The 25,334-nt window shown below is 42.0% G+C and overlaps 1 protein-coding gene and 1 long non-coding RNA gene across 3 annotated transcripts in view; both read right to left on the bottom strand.

Annotated features, from left to right (window-relative positions):
• Positions 1-25,334, bottom strand: part of LOC111247212 (noggin-like) — a 40,540-nt gene that overhangs the window by 9,992 nt on the left and 5,214 nt on the right. The window contains exon 1 of one of the 2 annotated variants that reach the window (XM_022797876.2): positions 24,784-25,264. The exons of the other annotated variant lie outside the window; for it this stretch is intronic. Within the exon in view, the coding sequence (XP_022653611.1) occupies positions 24,784-24,792 (9 nt within the window). The 5' untranslated portion in view covers positions 24,793-25,264. Of the gene's footprint in view, positions 1-24,783; positions 25,265-25,334 lie in introns of those variants that run through there. 2 annotated transcript variants of the gene reach the window in all.
• LOC111247213 (uncharacterized) lies at positions 1,535-18,032 on the bottom strand. The gene is made up of 2 exons (XR_015323413.1): positions 14,394-18,032; positions 1,535-5,716 (listed from the first exon to the last, which is right to left on the bottom strand). It is a non-coding gene; the product is annotated as an uncharacterized LOC111247213 (long non-coding RNA).

Below are 25,334 nucleotides of genomic sequence, written 5' to 3'. Positions count from 1 at the left end.
TCGTCCTAATTACTTGCTCTTGCCCACTTCGTAATTTTGGGCTTAGGCGCTCGGCAGACGGTAAATGCAGCTGTAACAAACGCAGCGCCCACAGGCGAACTTGCTACACCCAGATCATCCGTATGTGAGTGTACGTGACCTACCGCACCAATATAATTAATAGCATTGCATGGACAACTAACTGTCGAACGCCATATGTTGCGCGTCGTGTTTTGTTGTTATCGTTGTAACAAATCATTTAGAAAAAGAAAGCGACACCAAAAATGAAAAAGCGATTGGGTGGCAGCGGAAGACGGAAGGCCGCTTAAAGATACGCAGCCGACAGACACTACGTTCTCTCGAGTGGATTTCTTGGCACCGATAGACAAGATAGCCACTACTCTAGATTCAGAGTCACGATGCTACAGTGAGAGAAAAGCCTTTATAAGTATATCGAACTTGTCGCCAACGGTCAGCAACTCGCAGGCGCAGCTTGCACGTATGCGCGTAAAATCGTCCTTTTCCCCTCGTGTACTTCGATGAAGCCCCATGCAGTAACAGAGCAAACGAAGGATTAAAAATAAGTACATGGCTACGACTTGGCCGGGGCAGATGGCGACAATTCTCGCAAGTCATGGGAACACCATAGAAAACACCATTTACTCTACTTATTCATGTATTTAATATTGGTTTATGTGTACATAGGACATCCGATCGATGAGTATTGGAAAATTTCTGTAGGGTTTGCTGTTGCAACAGATAAGTTAGATTATGATAAACTTTTGTAGCAATTTACGTCCTGGAGTTTGCAAATTGTGGCCTGTGGATGCTACTAGCGATGGCTAAAATCTATGTCGATTCATAGGTATTGTCGAAGACGTCAACGAAATATCATATAATAAAAACAAATACTAAATGCTACCGAAACGATACTTCGCTTCCAATTTGTACCTCAAGGTATAGCAGTCGAAAAATAACAACACAGATTTCGAATCTGGAATACGTTTGACTACCGTACGATAAGTTCGGTTGTTGCGCTGACCGCCGCAGGGTACATCCTACTTAACTGTCCTAAGAAAGCAAACAAAGGGTTAGTTTAGGACTGAATCGTTTAGGCTTTTTAACAATTATATTCAGTATAGGTTATCGATTATATAAAAATATAATTCTGAGTATGCATCACATATTTCACTGGCGGCCGCAACGCCTGGACCGCAAGCGTAGCATAGTTAAATCGCGATTAAGCTATAAAAGGATTTACCTGTACCTACCAATAACTATTAATCCAACCCAGTTATTCAGCCTTATCAACTACAAAAATGAGGTAAATGAGGTCATTTGTTATATGCATATATATAGAGGTTGCGACATTTATAAGATTCGCTTGCTCTAATTACCATACACAGAGAGTCTATGAAGGAGCTTTGTTTAGTATTTTGAGCATAGAACAACAATCTTTGTCCAGAAGGTAACGGTAAGATTGACATTTTTTTTGTTGAGGGTAAATCGAGGAGCTGGCTCGACACCGCAGTTTTCCCACAAAGATAATGGCTAATTAATTCACAAAACAATCACACAAACAAACGACCCGCTCTGAATATTGAGCAGACCGCGTGATCGTGACATCGTTTTATATTGAGAACCTGATACGTGCACCTGATAGCTTATATGCACACGAAGTACATTGCATGTTCTATTTTTTCAAATAAAGACCAGGCCAAGATTCTTAACGCTGCTAAATCATTTCGGGAAAATAGGCCCGATCACTTATCGTTGTTGAGTTTTCTAGAGGCTAAGCAAACGTCAAAAACCTCCTACGACTTTTCCGTAGTTTAATTTGTACATGGCTTTTTTAAATATTTTTTTTTTTCCATGACTAGCCTTAGATTTGTCCCTTGCTTAAGTGGTATTCTGTTTCATCATGTCTATTGCACAGATAGATATCCATACTCGATTATATTCTACTATAGCAGTTGCTGGTAAAAGTTACATGTTTTTGTGGCCAGGCACTAGATCGAGCTGTAACTTTTCCTTCAATAGTTATTATACCATTCGATTTGTGACCATGCATACGCGTATAATAAACACATCTTCGCAAGGCACTTTTTAAAGGGTTCTTTTTTCTATGACAACTCGTATCTACGGCGATTTTTCTCAGTATGTGTTTTACACAAATGACAACACAAAGCAGGCTTCATTGATTGTATATAACCAGACATAAATCTGAGTAAGCGACTTTATATCATTTTATTTATGTTAGCTAGAAAGTTCTTATGTACAAGTATCTATCTTTAAGAATTTTACCATCATTTTGTTGCTATTTAATTCTATGTCCCACAATAATACAGTCCGACAGAAAAGTCGGCACCTGCTGCTGTTCTTGACAGGCGCGCCATCGAACGTTTGCCAACAACAGCCTTCCAATTTAAGCTAGCCAAAGGTTAGCTCCTGAACAAATATATAGAAAGAGCCCTTAACACATCGAATATGGCCGGATGAGAAGCAATCCTTCGGTATATTTTCGTATACCCAAGGTACGGCCTCGGATGTGTATCAGGAAGTGGCCCGCCTTCCACCACTGCGAACAGCACGGGTACGATAACACATTAGCCTTATTGTGCTCATTAGAATTTTACAAGATTTAACCTATTAGGGCTTGAATTACTCGCCAGAACTACATTCTGAAAACGATCTATGGCAGCCCTTCATGGAAACCGCTCGACCGCGTAGTATCTGCCATTGGTACATCGCTGGTTGCTATTCAAATTTCGTGGGGACATCATTACCAAAGGAATGCCTAATAATCATAGATTCTAGCCATCCTGCGATGGCTGAAATCTAGCAGTTGGAAGTATCACTAGCAACTAAGTCGGCTTCCCAGGCTATTAAGTATACAACAAAACGGAGATCATATCTGTCGGTTTAACAACGCATTAAAAATGCACTCGTTATTTATTTGTATTATAGCAATAATCATACAAGTGAAGATCTAGGCGGGATCTGGCAGGGACCTAATAGACAAAATCAAACGCGGAGGCTCCAGCCCTCTCAAAGGGTGGGTCAAAAGGGCTCATAAACGGCTTTACTGTCTCAGACCTGGACCAAATTTACAAACACTGCTGGTCAATATATGTCTACCTTGCGCAGAAGCACATACCGATTTGAACTGATAAGCATAATGGCGTACTAAATGGGATATATAGAAGTAGCCGACATTGCCTTTCTCCAGTAATATCTCGCATTTACCTCATTTCTTCGATAGGTAGACATGGCTGCGTTCAAATAAGTTTACTCTCATTAACTCGTTGCAGAAGGTCCGGCTTCGGACACCTTCTTACTGTTGCTACCGCCCCTCGGTATCTCTCTGCTCATCGTACGTTTTTGAGGTGAGCGAATGCTTTTGTACCTACCGCTGATCCTCATTAATTAGCTTGAGGTGTTACATCGGAGCCCCTCCGCAGCCATACGAAGTCTATTAAAAATACCGATATTAGATTCGGCAGCACATTTTTTCGGCGAGTTGCATTTCTTTCGTCGTAAAGGGAATGATTGACTCTTTTTACCTCGAGGAATTCGGCCGAAAATAGGTTGTCTAGTCACCTGAACGATAGAAAATATTGAGGAGTGAAGGTGCAACCCCAACTTCAGCTTGCTTGCCGTAACGTAATCACTCTAATAATATTACTAGATTTTGCAAAGGGTACGTTTCCTACCTTTCACGTGTTTCCTACCTTTAACAAAAGAAGAGATTAGTGCGGTTGACATTTATACTCCAAAGCTACCTTGCGTGCTCCGCACAGAGGTATTTTGCACACATACATAGTACAAGCATATGGAACGAAGAGTACTAATCATGTATTCTAACCGCGACAATGGGGTAATACTTTTTTGAGATAGGTTTCAAGCTGATGAATCTCGTAATTTGTTCAAATTGGCCTGCGTAGCTTATCGAAGGAGTGAACCTTCGTAGCGCTTATATGTAATGCATTGAAGCGCCAGGCCTAGAAGATTCCGAATCATAGATATTGCTTTTCATATTATTCTTTAGAACAGGCTTCTCGATGAGCAACTCAGAGTGGATATTACGATAGTATCAACCGCGTATCCAGTTATATTTCTACCTTGATGCTAATACGTTAGGTCCTTCTTCCGTTTCGGACGAAACCTATAATCGTAATTAAGGTGTGAGCATTGGCTATTTATGTAATACTTTCGTCTGAACTGATAGCACTCGTCACCATCGGTGGTTGTTCAGGTACATGATGGCTGCGTCAATTTCAGAAACGAATTTTTTTCAACATTGACGCAGAGAGAGGCGCAACGTTTTCCCTTAGCCAGCCGACAGAAAGTAGGCCCATTCGACTGCTCGGACTCTTTGATGCGCCGTTGGATAACATAGAGAAGATCATAATTTCACCTTGATATTAAATATGCCCAAACGAGTGATTTAGCGTACGCCGACAATCGGCACCTCGTTGTCTTAGTGACCGACAAACATTACCACAAAAATAAGAGTCTAGTAGAGGATTTGTTTTACATAACAATGTATTTATAAAGTCTATGGGTGCAGTACCAGGAATTGCTAACGCAAATATTCACAGGAATTATACATGGAACATTTTTGTAATGAGAAGACAACGTCAGACTAAGAAGAGCACGTTCGCGTTCGCAGCTCACGGTGACGCGTCAGTACGAACTTTGAATGGTTGTCCTTTTGCGTCGCCGTCGTCGTTTCCTTTCCAGCTTTTAGATAGCTGATTGGCGAGAAGTCAACAAACGTACATTAAAAGCTAGTCGAGACACTGGTAAGCTGGCCTATAAATAGGTGTCTTGCACATAAATTAGCGATAACATAATTCTACACGTGCAGCTGGCTTGTGCTTGTCTGCAAATATGAAGATTTCAAGATAAATTTTTTTTCTTCGCCCCGTGACCGCAGTAAGCTTGGAAACTAGCTAAGTATGAGATCGGTGTTTGTTGGCCTATTCATTCCAAGAAGATCTATCATTAGCATTTCTGCACAGGTACAGTATGCGGTAGATTGTAAGACTGTTATACATTTGTCGTTCTGGATTTCGTGAGCGATCATATCTTGTAATTCACACAGTCTTATCCCAGGTCACGCGATGTCCATATCTTCTTTAAATGAAACGTCCATTTTAAGGATGCGTGTAGACCATAGCGTGGATAGACCACTCAATATTGTCTGTAATAAAAGTTCGAAAAAACTGACCAGGATTGGCCTTCTCGAGACTGATACCAATCCATTTACTTTATGCGCTATTGGGAAAATGTATTACTTCTAACAGAGAGAACGTCAATTGTAATGGAACGCTAAAGAAACTGCTGATGCTGGCATCGATCCCTGCGCTACATATCTACATACATTGTATGAAATTGCGACCATCTTTGCTGCTACCGTTGTTTCTGTTAGTCTTACCCTCAGCACCTGTTCCCATTGCATACGGTATTTTCGTGCCGCTGTTTTGACATTACCCCTTTAATCGTCGACGGTTAAATTCTACGCAGAAACGCTTGGACGAACGCATGTTTCGGTTACCTGTCAACGAAATGTTCTTCTTCACTGAAGAATCTGCAGCGATTGTTACCGACGTTATACGACGAGCGGTTGTTGTTGTTGTCGTCGTCATCGTGGTATCTGTCTTCTTCCAGATGATCGTGTCCATCGTAAATTTCAAAGCGAAGTGCCGTTCATCGCTCACTTGCGCCATTCCGTCTGTAAATGATTCAGCAATAGTAGTCTAACCAATCCATCGATTCATTGAAATACACTCATGTTACTATGGCGTGTTTCTTTTCTCCATTCATGCGAGCGTCCATTCTCGCACCGATGCCGGGTCTTGTTTATTGTACGAGCTACGCCACACAACGCGTATCTGTAGGAGGTGGAATTTACTAACAGTTATGATTGAGTCGGCATTGACTCCAGCTGCGTTGAAAGCATCGTTCGACGACAGTAACAAGAACGCAGCTTGTTTGCGCGTATTTTGCAGTACACGAGAGGATTGGCCGCCGCCGTTCATGTACGGACGAATACCGACTCGACTCATTTAGAACGGTCCTATCTTACCAGGAGATTTCTTATTCGATCGTCCGACCCCTGTTAGGGAATATCCTTGCTCGACTACGTCACAGTTCATCGAGCGTTCAGTTTAAACGTATACGTTCTAGCGATTTCTCAAGTTCCTTTTGTAAAGTTAAACTACATTACAAGCATTAGTAGATACTGTGAAAAAGTATTTATTGTCGAACTTACTTTTCTATAGATCTTAACATATAAACGAATGGTGATTCTTCATAAACATATGCTCATTTTCCTCGGGAAGAAAACCATGGGTAATTTTAGATTAACTAACATCCTTGCCAATAATTTCATTCGAATACATGTTCCTGTTATTACAATACGTGTGCGTGAAGTCGTCTTGCTTTCGAGACTTCTATTACGCTATATGGAGAACATCTGAAGATACCAATTGTACATACAAACAACAATAAATTATAGTGAACGAAAAGCAATTGTAACACATGAATACGTTCGTTTTACGTAAGAGGTCTAAGGTGAACTTCGAGGCTGCCAGAAGTTTAAGTCTTAATAATGTGTGCCAGTGGCACAGACAGTCTAAGACAGACGCTTACTTAATGTTATCAGCAAATAGTGTTATAGATATAAGATCATTGATGGCTGCAAAAAGGTCAGGCGGTAGCACTCCGACCAAACAGTGAGAAAGTAAGGTGATTCCGGCCTATTCCAGCGATAGTTCCATACAAGTTGTATGAAACGAAAGAAAGTGTATTATGTATAATTGCCGCAAAACTAGTATTGCACAATGTCATCCTATAACATAAATAAAAATGCCTTCCGCTAAAAGATAAACGTCTTGTATCCCAAACTACTTCTCCATAAATAGAGGAATAGGGATCGACGATGGCACGACCGTGCGACTTCAGTCGCATCTGCTACTAAATTCCCAATAATCTGGTTTAATTTATACTATGATTTAGATTTAATAGGTGTCAGTTGTTCTATCCAGTTCGGTCGTCTATAAAACCCAAGTCTAAGACGCTTGGCAGACCTGGATGTACTATATCCTACGCATATGATCGCGTCCACTATTTGTTTTACGATGTTAACCTCGACCCTGTGGCCTTAAATAGTACGCTTCTTTTACGATAGCAGGCTCCTAAGAGGAATTTGACACACTCCAACCTCTTTAAGGCTCCAGGAGTTAATGATATGCCAAAAGGTGCGTTGGCTAGCAGTATTCAGCCGCTTACATGATTCAGAGTTCAAAGGCTTGGCTGAAGGCTTGTTTTTTCAGGCATGTCAGTAATCCCAACCATTCAGACAAAAGATTATGATGGAAAATGATGCAGTTAGTAGTGGGTGTCAAATGAACGTCAAGTTAATGGTAACTGCGGTAATGATGCCTCAACACCTTCTGGTATCTCTCCTTTGGGGCGTAATTGCTCAAACTGCTAAACGTCTATAGAAGCCAAAACTCGGACATCGAGGAGACCAATCATCAATTTTTTTGTTGGAACACGTTAATTTCTACTATTGTACTTCGATAAGGGCAAAATGCATGATTAACAAAAGATGAAGCAGCGAAAAGATCAACAAATATATCTAATCGGGCATCATCGATATGGACGCGGTTGTCATCGTAGCCGAAGTATCACCAACGAGTCACGAGATCGATCAGCCGTAATTTAGGAAGAGCGCGTTGGCAACGGCTGTCGTGTAAAATATGCTATTATTATTCTTTTAAGTATAATTAAAGAGAGCTAACTTATGTCTCGTTTATGAATTGGATGTATCGGCCCATGACATAACTTACGCCGCCCGTTGCTATCGATAATACAGTCATATCATGAAATTAATAAAACTAACATGAGATCGTATATTCGACACGATAAGTTATTGTTAAGTATTATTTTTAGTTTCTGGCAATTGTATCGTTACGTATACGTATACGTCGAAAAATAAAGCTGGTAAAGTAACGCGCTGGAATACAATATTCTGTATAATAATAGATAGGTGGTATGTCTAGCTTTTTTGGCTTCAAAGCTTTCTTATCGACCCGATCCGCGGTTACAGATACGATCTTATTTCATTTACAATTTCTAAGTTTATAATCGTCATCGTTGACCATTTATTGTTTGCACACAGAGAAGGCATACGGCAATATCCAAGACGATCTGCGATTTCACCGTGCCAGTAGAATCATTATAAATCATATACAGACGATTTCACCTAAAGGCTTTACTGAACAAGGAGCTCTTAGATAAACGTAACAAATATAAAACAAGCCTTGAAATTCTTCAAATTTATATTGCTTCTTTTAGAATATCTCAATGACAGGTACGAGAATTGCCCATAATAGAATAAAATAACCGCCTCTAATAACTATGATAATGGTTCCTGATCCTCCTCAAAAATGCTTGCGGAATAATCTTCCATAATAAATCTTATATGACAATTTGAAGATTTAATTAAGAGGAACAATTTAATATCAATTTAAAAGATGCGAATACTATCGGGTTCTACGAGATTTGAGATAATTAACTCGCAAAACACATTGAAAGTGAAGAGCGAGCTGAAGGACCCCTACTGCCCGGACCGCCAAAAAGGCCGCAGGCATTGATTGTAGAAGATGGTCGAAAGTGGCCCGCCTACGAAGGCATCAAAAATGTTTTATGAAGCACTTTATATGGCTGATGGCCCATGATCGATACGGCGTTGCGGTCCAATGCAGGAGGTCAGCAGTGATAGAACTTAGTAAGCTGCACCGTCCCGTCGCTGAAGTATCCGGACGTCTCAACAGTATTGTTGCCAGTGAAGTGCGCAAGAGTGGTATGATCTAACAAGGTGAATCCAGATCGTCATCGGATTAACGCATCTTTCAGCATTGGCAACAGCACGCAAATACAGGAACGTTCTTCAGCTATGAAAAAAAAAACTAGTTAAATAATAACAGTTGACTAATTTCGAATGTTGCCATTCCCGCTAGAAAGAGCCGCCCGATGACGAATCATGACCAGGCAGGAGAACCGAATTATAAGAATAGCACTAGATTTCCTTTAGGGAAACTAAGTGATATTTAATAAAGAACTGTGTCAAAGAGCCATGCTTTTCTGATAGCTAAAAGTTAATCTTATTGTTTGCTCGTATGTCTTTGACTCTCTCTGGGCAACACACACACACACACACACATGCTGGCAACGATAATCCTTGTCCATATACCATAGGCATGAACGTACGGCACGCATATCAGCATAACGTGCATAAGGTAGCGCAACGTATACACTTCATCGTATAGTCTGAATTGGCTATTCATGTGAAACTACTGTGCAGCTTTATGCATTGGCTTAGATATGTGGTTACGTTGTGAATGCTTCCCAGTAACCTTCAGCTGCGCCTCACCTCAATTCTCTTACCCAGTTTCCTCGGAATGCGTCCTGGAAACGAGGTTGCTACTTCGCACATCGACAACAATTCATGGATCCGCTTATAGATCTTTTGAACGTCATAAGTAGCTAAAAGTATTCTCAACTCGGGGTACTTAATGCTCAGTAGAGGAAGCAGTTTCGACTCGGATCTCGTAGTAATGAGTCGACAAATATCATGCACACATAATATAACACAGTGGTTACAAAGAAAACGCTCTGAGTAACTCCGATAGTTATTTGGTAGGCTGCTATTACTGTTACGTATACGTCTGGTGTTTCAATCGGTAAATAAGAAGATCTGTTAAAAGCCTCTTTTGAGAACTAGTCCAGCAACAACTGTATCCTTCTGAAGATCCATCGATAGCGTTCCAAACGGGCTATCATATACTGCTTAATGTTCAACGTTAAGCATCAGCCTTTTACAGTAACCTTCAGTTTTGTACAATAGAAAATATATTCTTCTGCGTCTATAAGCACTTCACTAGAACAACATTGAGGAACTATTTTCACACGCGAAAATTACTTCAGATGATCTAAATCGCTCCGAAAATTCATCACATGCGTTATTTAACTAATTGCAAGTATCCCACGTCTCTTCGAAGTTTCGACCAAATTGCTACGCTTCCTCCAATGATGAGATCTATGTTTTCTGTCAGCGCACAAATCAAGCGTACGATTATTCGTATATTCCATGTGATCATATAATATAGAAATGTATTCAAATGGCTTTTGTGTTTCTTTTACATTACCGGCCGCTTGATTTATTTACGACCCCTTGAAGACGGGTTTTTATAGCGTATTGGATATTTTATGGGCCTGTCGTTATGTAAATTTGCTGGGCCGATCTTGTCACTCGTGCAAATGTTGCACTCGGTTGCTGTTTACTTTGTGTTTGAAACATTTTACACGTAGAGAGATAATCGTAACAAAGCAAACAGATGCACTAGTTAATCCGTTCGTATATTAGACTATAGTGGTCGAGTTGCTCGACTACCTGCATCATCTGTGGAACTCGCATTAGAGGAGCCGTTGACAACAACAAAATCGATGATTATCGAGTACCCTACCGTGAATGTCAGATAGAGCGACTGGTTAAAGTACGATGATGCCTCATACGAAGATCCCTTTTGCATTTTGAACGTTCCTCGTTTCTTTGCTAGAGTGTAGTCATCGATTATTGAAACTTACAGTTTTTTTTTTCTCTTAAAACAGCGTAGTTCTTCTTGCTTTTGTCGAAAGCAAGAGAAAGTTAGACAAGCAGTTTAATTTACGTTTCCATTGTTGCTATATCCGCTTCATTTCGCGAATCGTAACGCGACGTCTCTAAGTGTACATCTAGATTCTTTCGACAAAAAAAAAACTTAAGCTAACTTTACAAAATAACCATTGGTCTGTTCAAGTATATCAACATGATCAGAATCATAAGGTATCGTAATTTGTGTTTGCACGACTGTTTCGACTTTTTACTGAACATAATTTTAATTGATTCGGATCTTATGTTCTTTCCGCACGCATATGTCTATGGATTCTTGCTGTCAGGAGCAAAACGAACGGATGTTGAACTGATCATCCCTAGCCCAGGTTTGTACGCACCTGACGGAACGTGTTGGACTTCATCGCATCTTCTTCGGATTTACGATTGCATGAATAGGGTCAGAATCAGCAAATTAGGAAGCCTTAGCCAAGTTTAACTTGCCCCACAATGTTGGCCCACCGCCTTTTTTAGCTTACTTGTGGTAGAATAGAAGTGATGTCCTGCCTAGGTAATTTCGCTAACTAATGGAGATTATTGTTTTATCACGACTATATTGCATATGATATGAGATTATAAAATACTTGAATGGACGTCATTGTTTGTAACTCTACGTACGAGTGTTATACTGACGTTTTATCAGGGTTCAGTATGCAGAGCAAATATTCCAATCGGTACGACATTTTCGTTTCTCTACATCTTATCGCAGAACTGCGTAACGCTATGATACAACATACCCATTTGAATACAATCTAGCCATAATTCTACATCGACTTTCGAATTATTTATAAAATAAATACTATACGTCCCGCGATAAACGTGTCTATACATTCTCCAATGTCATAGACGAAATATTTTAACAAGTCTCGAATGCTCGTAGCTATTTCCTCTGTCGTCAGCACGACATACTTCGTTGCCTGCATTATACAAAACACTACGTTTGCGTCAGCCTATCTATTCACTGCCACTTGTAGTTTGTGTGTTTATCTCTCGAGATCTCTTAACCCTTCCATCGTACCACGTATGTCCACTCTGGGTACGGTTGTGTATGTATACTCGTCGTATCTGCGATTATACTCGGCTATTTGTACACATAAGAAATATCTATGTTGATGTACGTATACGTGGTACGTGTCTTTAAATGGGCCGAGTAATCAACAAAGCTAAAAGTTAAACACGTCGCCCACCGCAGCCCGAACTCAAACAGCGATGCACGTACTACAAACAACATGCGCGACAAGACCAATCGTTGCTGCAAAAAACACGCGCACATTGTATAATCGGCTACTGACCGAACAGCAGGATGACGCAAACGACAATGACCAACCGATCAATCTGCTGCTGGTGCTGTGGTTAGATCGTACCAAATTACTGCTTTTGACTTGGGTCTCCTCAGCTTGTTCACTTCTTGCCTATGACGACGGTTGCAGTCACACTGGTGGGCGGGCATTTTCGCTGTAGTTGCCAGAGGCGGCCGTCGCGAAAGCAGCAGTGACGGCGACGGTGACGGTTGGCGTCAGCCATCACCATCCCTTGTATTGGTTGATTGCCGACTTTACTGCTACTATTGCTATTGGTAATATGAACACTAATCGTACATATGTACACAGAGCAGAACTCAAGCGAGATCAGAGACGAGCTGTGGCTACAACGGCATATGCAGCATCACCAGTAGCATCTGCAGCATTGCGCCGAATCGAATCGGTCGTTTGTCGCGGTTGATGTTGTACGGAATTGTTAATAGTACATAAGCACGTATAAACGAACAGTCGCGCTCACGGTACTGAGCTGACTAAAGAAAGCGACGGAAAGAAAGAAAGAAGGCAAAAGAGAGACGTTCAAGCTGCAGTGGCAGACGCAGTGACAATTCCAACAACAACAGCAATAACAATAACAACAACAACAACAACTACTACTACTACTACTACTGTTACTACTACTACTACTACTACTACTACTACTACTTACTAGTACTACTACTACTGCTACTACTTACTAGTACTACTACTATTACTTACTAGTACTACTACTACTATTTCTACTACTACTACTACTACTACTTACTAGTACTACTACTACTTCTATTACTACTACTACTACTACTACTACTACTTACTAGTACTACTACTACTACTTACTAGTACTTCTACTACTTCTACTACTACTGCTACTACTTCTACTACTACTACTACTACTTACTAGTACTACTTCTACTACTACTTACTAGTACTACTTCTACTACTACTACTACTACTACTTCTACTACTACTACTACTACTTACTAGTACTACTTCTACTACTACTTACTAGTACTACTCTACTGCTACTACTTACTAGTACTACTACTATTACTTACTAGTACTACTACTACTATTCTACTACTACTACTACTACTTACTAGTACTACTATTACTACTTCTACTACTACTACTACTACTACTACTTACTAGTACTACTACTACTGCTACTACTTACTAGTACTACTATTACTACTTACTAGTACTACTTCTATTACTTACTAGTACTACTTCTACTACCACTACTCTTACTAGTACTACTACTACTACTTTTAGTACTACCACTACTTCTATCTACTTCTACTACTACTACTACTACTACTACTTCTACTACTACTACTACTTCTACTTCTACTACTACTACTACTTCTACTACCACTACTACTTCTACTACCACTACTACTTACTAGTACTACTACTACTACTGCTTACTAGTACTACTACTACTACTACTACTGCTTACTAGTACTACTACTACTACTACTTGTTAGTACTACCACTACTACTACTTCTACTTCTACTTCTACTACTACTACTACTACTACTTCTACTACTACTACTACTTCTACTTCTACTACTACTACTTCTACTTCTACTACTACAACAGCAACAACAACCACAACAGCAACAACAACAGCAGCAACAGCAGCAGTAGCAGCAGCAGCAGCAACAACAACAACAATAACAACAACAAGAGGGGATTCATTGGACCAAACGATCATCATCGCGACAACGACGGCAATCAACGATACCACTACCACTAAAGCCATCGAGTTGGCGTTGCTGCTTTAATGCATCTTTGTAAGTTCGCTGCGTTCTACCTCTACCCGGACTGTCTCCCCAAGTCCGAAGCAGAGCTGTTACAAGACCAGGCCAATACAATCATTGTGCGATGCCTATGCACTTTTAATAACTGACAACGGTGATGATCCCATTAGAAAGTCACTTGTACGGAAAGCGTCAGTACTTTACATGGCTGCCATAGCCATCAACTGCAGTAGCGGGATACTGGGCAAATGCGGACTTGACCCTATGGCAGACCAATAAGTGAACGTGATAAAGAACTTCACATTCGGCTGACAGATAACAGTGAATCGCTTCTGCTAGCCAAAAAGACAGCTGACAAACAAATGCGTAGATCACAGGCAAAAAATCACTAATACGTAGACCTAGCAAATAAGCTGAATTTACGTAGGTAAGCTAGATTTGCGTTATATATATCATTTGTTAACCATTCGATCGTGTGCATAGAATAACAGGGTAATCAAAAGGGAATCATATATATATACAAGCGTAAGTGTCATGGGTCCAAGCCAGTCCACTCAGAACTGTTCGCCTGATGGTCACTTTAGTGAACAATATCTAGAAAAATACGAACATGGGTACGAACTTACCGCTAATTATAGAAGGAATGGTGTTCCGGACATGCCCAGCGGATATTTAACCCGATTGGCGACAGATGCTGTTCAAACACACGACGCATGGCGTCATACATTTCGTCATTTTCGGTTTTATCGTGTGCCCTTATGTATGCGGTGCTATAAACATAATAGCATTTACTGTATCCAACATGTCTCTTTTCCTGTAGTATAGTTTTCCGCAGCTGAGAGCAAATTTACAGCTTACTGCTTACCGTCTCTTAGATGGGTTCGTAGCGGTAAACAAACACGCCCAAGCCCTATGCATAGACAATATGGTATTTGCCTAAAAAGTTCAGCACGTTGTAGGAGCACTGGTCAACTGTTTCGAAGTTCAGTAGCCATATAGCGCGCACATTACACAAAAAAACCCCATACATTTAAAGGCAGCCCAAAAAATAAACAAGCCTTTGAAAAATCCGGGAGGAGAGCAACTGTGGCCTGATGATACGATTGTAAATAGCTCGTAGTAATTAGTTTCCTAGGCTCTGAAGCGTACTTGACAAACTAGCTCATAACGGTTTCCCTTATTAGGCAGCTCTTTTGATGGGATTCATTTAGACTTGGCTTTGAAGTTTTTTCGGAGTTGCAACAGCGACTCATAAGGAAGGAGACTTGGACCTGAGGTCTTTATGTTGCTGTTGGCTAGTTAAATAAACCACCTGCTGAATATGCTAATAGGATAATGATAGATTCTTCAGTCTTTTGCTATAAAAGGCACATAAACACAAATTTTAGCAGACAAAATTGTTCCAGTCCGCCGAGTGGCGTTCCTGCGAAGCTTCACTACTAAAGAGAAATAACGTTTCGTGTTATGCCGTTCAATGAGTAGATACAGATGGTAACGTTCGCGCAAATACGAAGCTGTTTACGTCGATAGATACAGCTTCTTTTCTGAGCTAAACCATAGAGCTCCTACGAAGGTGGGCTCTTATCTTTTTGGGACCGAACTCACGACGGCCGTTTGCGGACACGCCACTAAAAAGAACCGTTCTGATTATTTAGCGATTGTTCGAAGAACACGCGTTGCAGACGGATGTATCGTACTAATTTTTTCGAAAAGAGCAACAAAAATAGTTCAGTGAAAGAAGTTAAAAAGGTAAAACACCTATTTCCATGACTGGATTCCTATGGTACCAACTAACGGAGGGACTCGAACGCGTATTCCTTACAATGCTTCACGGCGCTGTCATAAAACATTGGTCGAAAGAACGAATGGTAGCAAGACTACTTCCAGTCAATATGTTAGGCGATGTCACTAAGGAAAACGATTTACTAAAGAAAACTTACTGTTTGCATGGAATCGAGTCGCAATACGTATAGAGCTAGACCATCGTCAATATGAATTTGCACTAGCTTTGCCTGACATCTTTCGGCACAGAGATAGCGCGTTTGTTTTGAAGCGGCTCAGTACTTCCTAAAATTTCCCGAAATTCGCTTTCGTAAAAGATGCTGCTCCTCCTCCAAATGGCATGTATTCTATGTAGATATATATATCTACATGCACAGAGAGCAACTAGCATTTATGTTTAACGGTAACCTTCGATATTTGAGGCTAGCTTCGTGTTATGATCTACCATTTATGGACAATCACTCTCACGAGCTGCCGTGCGAGATCGCCATCAGCTTGACCGTTCTCTAAAAGACTGTTACGTTACCGGTGACGACGAATAGTTTACGAGGTCCATCACTTTCGCCAGGAACATTCATTGTGTTGTTTTGTTGAATCGTGTTCTCACTTTACTGCAGAGTCAAATACGTACGTTTGGCGCTTCGGACAATTTCGGTCATTCCCTCAGTCTAGCCTCACCAGATTACCTCACTTAATGTACGCTCTGTCAGAGTTAATCATCAGTTAAACAGATTCAATTCAATGATGAAGTTCCACATATATCGTTGTCGCCTATCCTTTGTAGATTATTTATCCTTATTACTATCTGGCGAACTAGGGTCGTTCTCTCCGCATAAGATAATCGTCTCCGGTCAACGTCTTCTATCGTTTGTTTTGGTGACTATGTGACGGATGTTCAGTCCGTAACAGTCTTCAACGATCAATTATCTGAGCTGATTATTAAGGAAGAGCTCTTCAATTGTTTTCGCTACTATTTTTACTGTTGCTGCAGACGTGCCTCGTTAGGCACAGTGTCGTCGTCGTCATCAATAGGCCAATGACAATTGAGAGCAAAACACAAATTTTACAGCATTTATCGCCGTAATCAGCGGTAACCTCTTCTTTTCGCTACTTCTCTGTGTCCGTGTTGTGTGTCCACGCGTATTCGACACGTTTTTTCGAGTGATAATGGTTCAGAATGCTCAAGATCTTCGTTTCAAATTGTACGCCGCGTCTCCTACAATGCCCGGTCAACACGCCTTCAAACGGTCCGGTTCGGATTATCGGTTATACAGGCTACTGCACCAGCGGCCGTGAAATTTACTTTTTAACGGCATTGCTTTAGCATTGAGTTCCGCAGCTGGAAATCGGTCAGTGAAATCATTGTTGACCTTCTAATTGCGTTCGTGACTGATTGCGCCATCTATCTGAGTCGCAATGTCTCTTACCGCGATATAGTTTTTATTTCTGTTTGTGTTTTTTTGTATCTCGATTGTTTTGCGAATTGCAGGTCTACAAAAGGCATCTCAAGGAACAGTTTCACCGTTGCATTTGAATAGCCTTGAGTGTAACCACAGGGACAAATCCGTAATAAGCTATCCAAACGACAGATACTCTGCAGTGTTTAATAACTGAAATCTAAATGTCTGTTAGCGCTAAATTTCTCAGCTACACAAACCTGAGGTTTGTGACTTCAGCTAACGAGTAAATTGCGATATTTTCTAAAAATGTTAATTTAGATCGCTGCTAGTTGCAATACAGCTGGTCATCCACCGCGTAATTTAAACTGGAAATGGTCGGTGCCTGTTGGGTTTTCAGGTAATCCATGTCCGTCTGGGACCACTGTTATGGTAATCTCCATATCACAGATAAATGTGCCGTTGCTCGCAACGAGGTCAAGCGAACTCAAAAAGCGTCCCGTTAACGTCAACGGAATTGAGTACAAATACACGCATTTGTCTACCAACGGGTTCCGCCTTAAAAAGATTAATCGAGCACAAAATTCTAGTATGTCTAATGAAAGAAAATGAGCAGAGTAAATAGAAGAACACTGACGGCGATGACTATTATGACGGTCGTTATCTAGATGGCAATACATATTTATGGTTGCATGCTATACGATTTTACAATATGATTTAACCTGTTTTACGGTAGCGTAGGCTCGTAAACAAGAGCTCGCACAAGCTCCTTGTCACATATTCAGATCGAACGAAATTAGCATGATGCATTAAATGATAGTCAAATCGAGCATGGCGCTATTATGTAACTTCACTGCCGAAGATAGCCATTAGCGGAAGAATATGTGTGTCCTTTACCCGCGGCCACTCCAATGACCTCGCATGCTGTCCACAAAGCACTATATTTCGGAATTATTCCGTGTCACATCTGTCACGTGGGATTATTTCGATAGGGATCTAGATGTAGCAGTAGGACAAATATATAAAAACAAAAACTTGGATTGGGTACAATAAGCTTTGATTGGGTTGAACAAAAACAGGATTGGACAGGTGAAAGCATTACCGCATTGCAGCTTTTATCGCGCATATCTGTCGCAAACAGCGTTGCTACATGAGCGCGTAGTCTATCGAAGCGTTTTTACGGTAGGTGTCCATTGTGTAGCTGATGGGCTGATCTATTAGAGCGAGCGAAGTCAATGGTTTTACACTGACGCAAACAGCGTCTTTGTAATTAGCCTAAACGAATTCTAAATAAATTCGTTAGTCGATCACTGTTACCTATAACCTTCAAAGCTTCTACCAGAAGACAATCCTTTCCGCCGCAGTTCAGTACCAGCTAGTCAAATGCCTCTCACTGGGTGGCACACACGCTGATGATACGAAACACTGCGACGTACAGGCTCGTTCTCTATTATGTCGATCTATTCTTATGTTAACGGGAGACACACCGCCTGAATAAAAGACGCTATCTGTTTTGTCTTGCAACAATTAGTCGACAACAATCGTTAGCTTTAGCCAGTTAAATGAACAAAGTTGGGAATGGTATCATTTTACTTTTTATGATTAAGTAAACAGATAAAGCAATCGTTATCGCAATCCTCTGTCCTCTGAGATCATCTGTCTTCTCTTCCGATAAAAAAAAGATCATTTTCAAATGACGAGCGCTGTTCGCGTGCCCTGTGCCGCCCTGCTATCCACCGCAATCAACACACTCCATTACGAAGATACACGGATGCAGATAAGCTATTACCGCATATGTTCGTAGTGAATGTCTTAACGAGCCAGTTTAGATCCCTCTGTACTTTTCCATTCGGCTGGTGTCGATTCTACGCATGTTGAAAGCTGCATCGAACGTACATGTGTGCAAGGGCAAGAACAAGTATTCGAAGTTCTCGGTAAAAGTAACTTGCTGCGTCCACAGGACTTCTGTAGAACTTAAATGTTGTGGGCAATGCTTTCAGCAGGATAAAATGCTGATACAATGAAAGCGATCGTTTCAGAACTAAACTATAAAAGAGCTTCACTTTTGCGATATGTAATTCGTTTTTGTAAATACGAGTAATCTACAGACACACGACACGACGCTGAAAAATCAGCCTCGTAACTAGCCGTATGCTCCCCGATATCGATAGCATACAAAGGTACGTTGATGTATGTAGGTTGTGTGGCGAACACTTTGTTAACGAGACAGACAGACAGACATTTGGTGGCTAGTAATGACTATTTATCCTAAAAGGTTGTTTGCAGGCACAGGTGTGACCTAAAGAGTTTGGCTGTTTAGCAAATTGTCCAGCTGCTTATAGTATTTCCTGACGTAGATTTGCTCTACCCTGTTTTCGACTTTACGAAACCACTGTTGTTTTGGGGGCAAAAAAAATAAAGTCAAATGTATGAAAAACTAGCTCGTACATGCAGGAGATGTACTTACGTGTTCTGGAGCAGCTTGGAAAAGCGCTTGAACTATTCAGTTGTACCTTAAAGCTGTTGTAACTTTACCGTAGTCTCTGTATGTTGTACTAGAAACTTCGTGCATATTTACAAGCTAAGAACAATAGTTGGCACTGCAATTGGCAAGTGTGCATAAGCCAAACGGTGACTAACATTGCATCAAGCGAAAATATATGTCGTAGACTATTTGAGCTTAAAAGCGCTCGTATTAACAACGATGATCAGTGTCTGACCATTCAAAATACACATTCTACCCTATTTATCGTTGTTGATCTGTCCGCTTGTAGCGTATAAGTGGTTTTGCCGATAATTGACGTACTACATAGATATCGCAAAAAATGGCCGCTCGCCGCATTGATGTTGGGGATTTGTAAGTGAACGACAAATATCGGGAGTTAAATATTGGTTGGCGGCCGAAACGCCTGCCGGCCTACAGAGGTACGCCTAACAGCCGCCACTAGCGACGCCAGCGCGCCGTTGTTGCCTGGGTGATGGCGACGTCGGCGAGGGCGCCAGTGAGGTGCCACAGGCGCAACCGCTTCTACGCAGACAGGTAATCAAGTAGCCAGGCAGGCGCGCTTACGAGTGAAAGAGTGCCGTAGGATCCATCGCCACGAGAGACCGCTGCTGTCAACTTTTATTGTCGGTGAATCGCCGGCCTCTTGTCGGAGCCTCTGCTCCTGTTGCCGCTTGCTTCGTGCCTGTCGCCATTGTTCGAATCGGACAGATCCAGCGCGCGTAAGGAGGGTCGACAGCAATCGTGGTCCTACCACGCTGCTGTTGTCCCGAGTTGATGTTGTCTTGCTGGCTAGTTTCGCCAACAAACACCGTCCCATGTGATTGCTGCCGTTGTTGTTACTGTCGCTGATCGGTGAATGTAGCTGCTGCTGACGCCTGCCACGGCGCTTTTCTCCGACTCCGGCTGCCAAAAAACGACAAGTGAACAACGAAATTTCAGCTGAAGGAGCCGCGCTGGTGGCTCCTCTCCTGGTGTGCTTCTGCCAGTGCGCCGCCGCCGCCGCCGCCGCCGCCGCCGCTGCTGCTTGTTCAGCCCGGCGGCGTCATTTTGCTGCTGCTGTTAGCGCTCGATCGCGCCAGAGAGCTGCAGGGCGCTACGGGAAAGAGGGGATAAAAGGAGTGGGGGAGATTTATGCGGCGCCGGCGCGCCATCGTATACCGTCGCCGTCTAGCCGTCCGCCAACGCCGCAGACCAGCTACAACCGTTGTGTTGATGGTGACTTTGCTACGTAGACGCTCTTTCTTTCGATTTTACTCTACCGCGTGCTCTCAGTAGCCGGTCAAGTCACAGTCAGCTATCGACGTCGTCGATGTCATCGTACTTGACGACAGCAGTTGTCACGTTGTTCACTCGCGACAGCGGCGGCGACGATAACAGGAAAGCGACGGGCCAGTGGCGGCTGAGAAGGACTCAAAGGGAGACCAGAACTAAACGGAAAAGGAGAGAATCGTTAACGACGATAGGCAACGTACTGTCGTTCCCGTCAGTGAAGCCTTGTCAACGTGCGCGAATACCAAGGCAAAGTTCGCGCTTATTTACTGAAGACTGCACTGTATATCGACATTATATCTGTACACAATGGTAATGGTATGGGTGTGATGATGGTTGCTAATGGCCGAGGTTACAAGTGACCATAGCGGCCGCTCCCCTAGTCACTGACACAAAATTTAGCACGACCGGTCAGTTTACCCATTTGCAAAATTTGATCACATACTGTTATGTCGCCGTCGAAATTTACGCAAGTGAAACGCTATCGAAATTCTATGTTCACTTACGAAAACTTTTTAAAAAATTGACCATTTTCTCCCGATAGAGCAGGAATAGTCTTAAAGGTGCACAACAGATGTTCAAAATAGGTTCAATGCTGCATTAGGGTGGCAAAAAGTACAGTCGAAGTCAGCCAGGACTGCATCGCCTGTTACGTCAAAGGGATGTATGCGTTGACGTCCGACGTCCCATGACAACATGGTCATGCACACACGGCCTTGTACTAAAACAGAGAGACAGGTACAACATAATAATAACAGAGACGAGTTTCGAAATCAAAAAATATAGGCTTTGGTTTAAAAACGACTTAAGGGATGAGAACGAGCGTGATCGGACGTATCCCTTTACGTTCCGCTTTACGTGCGTGCAATAGAGTGATCGGTACGAGCTGCTTTATTATTGTTGTTCGAGACACCTGTGTCCGATCATGTAAGAAATAACAAAGTTCTCAAATAACGTTATTCAACGTTAATGCTACAACAGTATCGCTAATTGTCGCAAGCCATGTTTAATTAACAGCCAGATGGTTGACATTGCTCTAGTATAAAAGATACGTTGCACCTTCACGGCCGCCAGGAACGCCTCGCCTTCAAGCACACACGAAGCGGAAACTAGTATAACAGATCTAGATACTTGTTTGAAATAAAGTGTCACCTCTGTATGGACACAAACAAAAGATCCAGCATATAAACAGGGGAATCGCCCATATTTAACTCGTTTGCATACTTTCCGCTTTTTTTTCTTTTTTTAATATTAACTATGTTTATCGCGGTCGGAAACCGATTGACAGTCGGCACAGTCGTCCGGAGAGGGCGCTCAGCATCGGCAGCACTGATATCCAAACTCTTTAGCGTCCCCGGGTAATCGTGCCTATTCTATTAAATACCTACCTCCTCCACAGTATCATGACATTGTCTGTTTTATAAGTGTCACTTGTTGCATAATTTCATGCGATTCGACGGCGGAACTCACTGAATAATGAGTGGGAGCCACTCTCTCCTAGTTGTTGTTGCCCGGTAACTGCAGGCACAAGACCAGAAGCTATGTCTATTCATATTTCCACAGCAGGCTATTTCTAGTTGAGATCCGGCTGGAAAAGTTGGACGAGTGGCATCAAACTCTACGAAATTGCCCGTCAAGATATTTCACGACATCATCAGCGTCGTCTGGCGACAACGAGGCCAACCGCAGTTGGCATTGCCGGAGACCCCAGTACCAATAGCATCAATACAATCTTTTTTTCGTCATTTTTTTTGTACGTATTTACCTTCGCGTCGTAGGGCTCCACCGGCCTATGCTACGGCCATGCAAAAAGGACGTTGCCAAAAAATAGATTTGAGGAGAACGCTACTGACACGTACGCTACTGTCAACCCCAGCTGGGCTAACAAAGAACAAGTCACTACTCGTCCAGCATTCAGATCAAGCCGCATATATCGAAACAGAACGCTCAATTTAGCTATTGCAAAAACAGCATTGCGTTACATTTGCATGAATTTATCGAACTATTCGGGCTGGCCCTGTTTCAAGCGTCAACGAATCTTGGGTGTTAGAAAATTGCCGAACGAAAAAAAAATAGAAATCGGTGCAGGCCTTTAGTGGTAGATAACCTATGCGTTACGTCTAATATGCCCACCCTGTTGTTAGTACAAGTAATGTAATCGTTTTCTCTTACAACAGAGTCAATGGTTCGCTTTGTTGGAAACAAACAATCAAAATATGTTAATTTAGCTTTGTGCGAATTCAGTGCCTCAAAAGGTGAGAAACTTACATACGTTCTGGCATCCATAAAACTCGGTAAAAGGCCGTGTTTGTCTACGATGTGGTTAAAAAAAGCGATGCGCGACTATTTCGTACGCTATACACGCTACGCCTGCAAGATTTCCAGACGACAGGCATTAAAATACCCGAACTTTATAATTTTTCCCAGAATCTTAATTTTATTGGTCGCACAGTATTCTAGTACCTTTTTGGAAAGTAACTTTCACAGAACGACATGGAAGTACAGTCGTCTTAACGCATAAAGTCATCGCATAGGAAATTATAACAATCGAGTCGTTCCTTCGTTGTTCTACTATAGCACCGTCTCTATAGCAAAACTGAACAATACCTGTTTCTCTCTATAATCGTTTACCGTGAGCAGAAAACACTATCCGCCCAAGACCACCAAACGATACACATAATAATGGGTTTATTTCCACCCACCCTAAGGCAGTTCGATTAGCCTAAAATTTTCTTCGACAGCTTACGCAGGTCATAGACCACCTCTGCATGTTCGAGGCGGGAGGAATATGTTGAAATAAAAATAACGTATTTGGAAGCTTGGTTTTCTGTCAAAACAACTAATAATCGAGGTAGGTAAACGAAAAGAAATCGCCTACCCACATTGATAACATGCAGTTATTGGAAGAGCTGCTGGCCTTTCTTTGTCATTGTTTAACCCCCACACTATACGGACGGATTCATACATTTGTGTCATGTAGGCAAGCTTCTAGGTGTATATCAACGATTTGTTTACAAGGGTAATTTGTGAAGTTCCATGGTTTACTCACAATTCCGCATTGGTTAAGTACGTGCTGACTGAATTCTCGATGGTAATCTCAGTACACTTCGATGGCCGATAGTGGAAACTCACTGGCAGCTACCATGAGCATGTGTATTGCGGTACTTAAATCGCCTTTGGTCGAATTCTAGCTAATTGTAACCACTTACGAATAACTTATAAGTTGACATAACTGAAACACCGGCATGGAGGACAGCTTTTCGATGGACATTCTGTCCATTGCGTTTTTGACACAAGTCACATCATTCATATGATTCAATTGAACAACATATACAGCGTATACAACAGAGAATCATAACCTAAGTTTTGTCTTAGGCCACCTTGGTGGTTTCCTTGATTTATTCAGTATTCTCTATTACTTAATTTACTATAGTTCATAAGCTTGCGCGGTAAACATGGGAATTATCAGTTAGGTGAAGCCCGATAATAGTCGGGCGATCATGCGCGCGTTTCATTGCTCCGCAATGGATTGGGCTCCTCTCTTCACGCAAAAGTTGACATGACGAACGTCGAGACCAAATGTCAAGAAAACAGTGAACCCGTTTTTATGGTCATTCTGTCGCCTTTAAACGATAACAAAATGTTTGTTGTTTCCGAGCTGATTGCCATCGGGTAAGACGGCCCACTTGGCTAAGTGCATTGATTAAATACGAATTTGGGTTACTCAAAACGGAGGCCCTATATTTAAAGGTCTCCGATTTCTAAATGTTTGGCTTATTCTCCCGCTGTGCAATATTGCATTTGAATAGTTTTTCTTTTTGCTAGATCTGATTGCGTACTTATGTGATTATGTAAAGCCAGCTTTTCGTGCAACTGTATTCTGTATGATATTCGAACTTGATTGCCCGCCCTCTTAAGAACGACTTGAGAAAGGCAGATTGCACGTATGCTCCATACAGAACTTTTTCAAAACGACATTTTCGTTCATCATTTCCATTTTCTGTTTTGCTTAACTAGCGGTTTATCGTTCTTTGCCAGATAGACAGGTCAATGTGTACTCACAAACGACATCGTAGCATTCCCACACAAAGAGATCCCGCCCAAAAGGTTCAGTGTAGAGCCACATCGACTAAAAGCACCACTTGCTCAAGTTCCCACAGGTTGTGGCAATTGTGATTCAGTAGCGGTCTTGGTGCCTGTTGTTTTTGTAGTAGGATAAGTCCTTTACAAGACGAGACATCTGCTGAAATCAAAAGCCGAACGCGGACACCGTCGGCACTCACTGCTGTTTCAGTTCTTTCGGCTTTCCATGACCACAGCTGCAAAAGTTCTCACTAACGGTGCCATTCGAACACATTCGGTGGCGCAATCTGTAACTGTTCATCCCGGGCACGCCCGCCACCCTGCCAGCTGCACTGCGACACGTATTGGTTCGCTCTGTCATAGCCTAGTGGATCGCCTCTCCACGCAGACTACATTGGGCTACAATGGAGACTATAAACCGTAAAGGGCAGGTACACCGCAGGCGACAACGAAATGCCAGCTAAGTTATCTTATTAGCCGGTGGTCGCGATGTGGTGCCAGATTCGTCTTGTGACACGTCGACTGGGGGA

Source organism: Varroa destructor, unplaced genomic scaffold (assembly GCF_002443255.2).
Source record: "Varroa destructor unplaced genomic scaffold, Vdes_3.0 BEIS01000003.1, whole genome shotgun sequence".
Taxonomy (NCBI): Eukaryota; Metazoa; Arthropoda; class Arachnida; order Mesostigmata; family Varroidae; genus Varroa; species Varroa destructor.
This window is presented reverse-complemented; position numbering and strand designations above follow the sequence as displayed.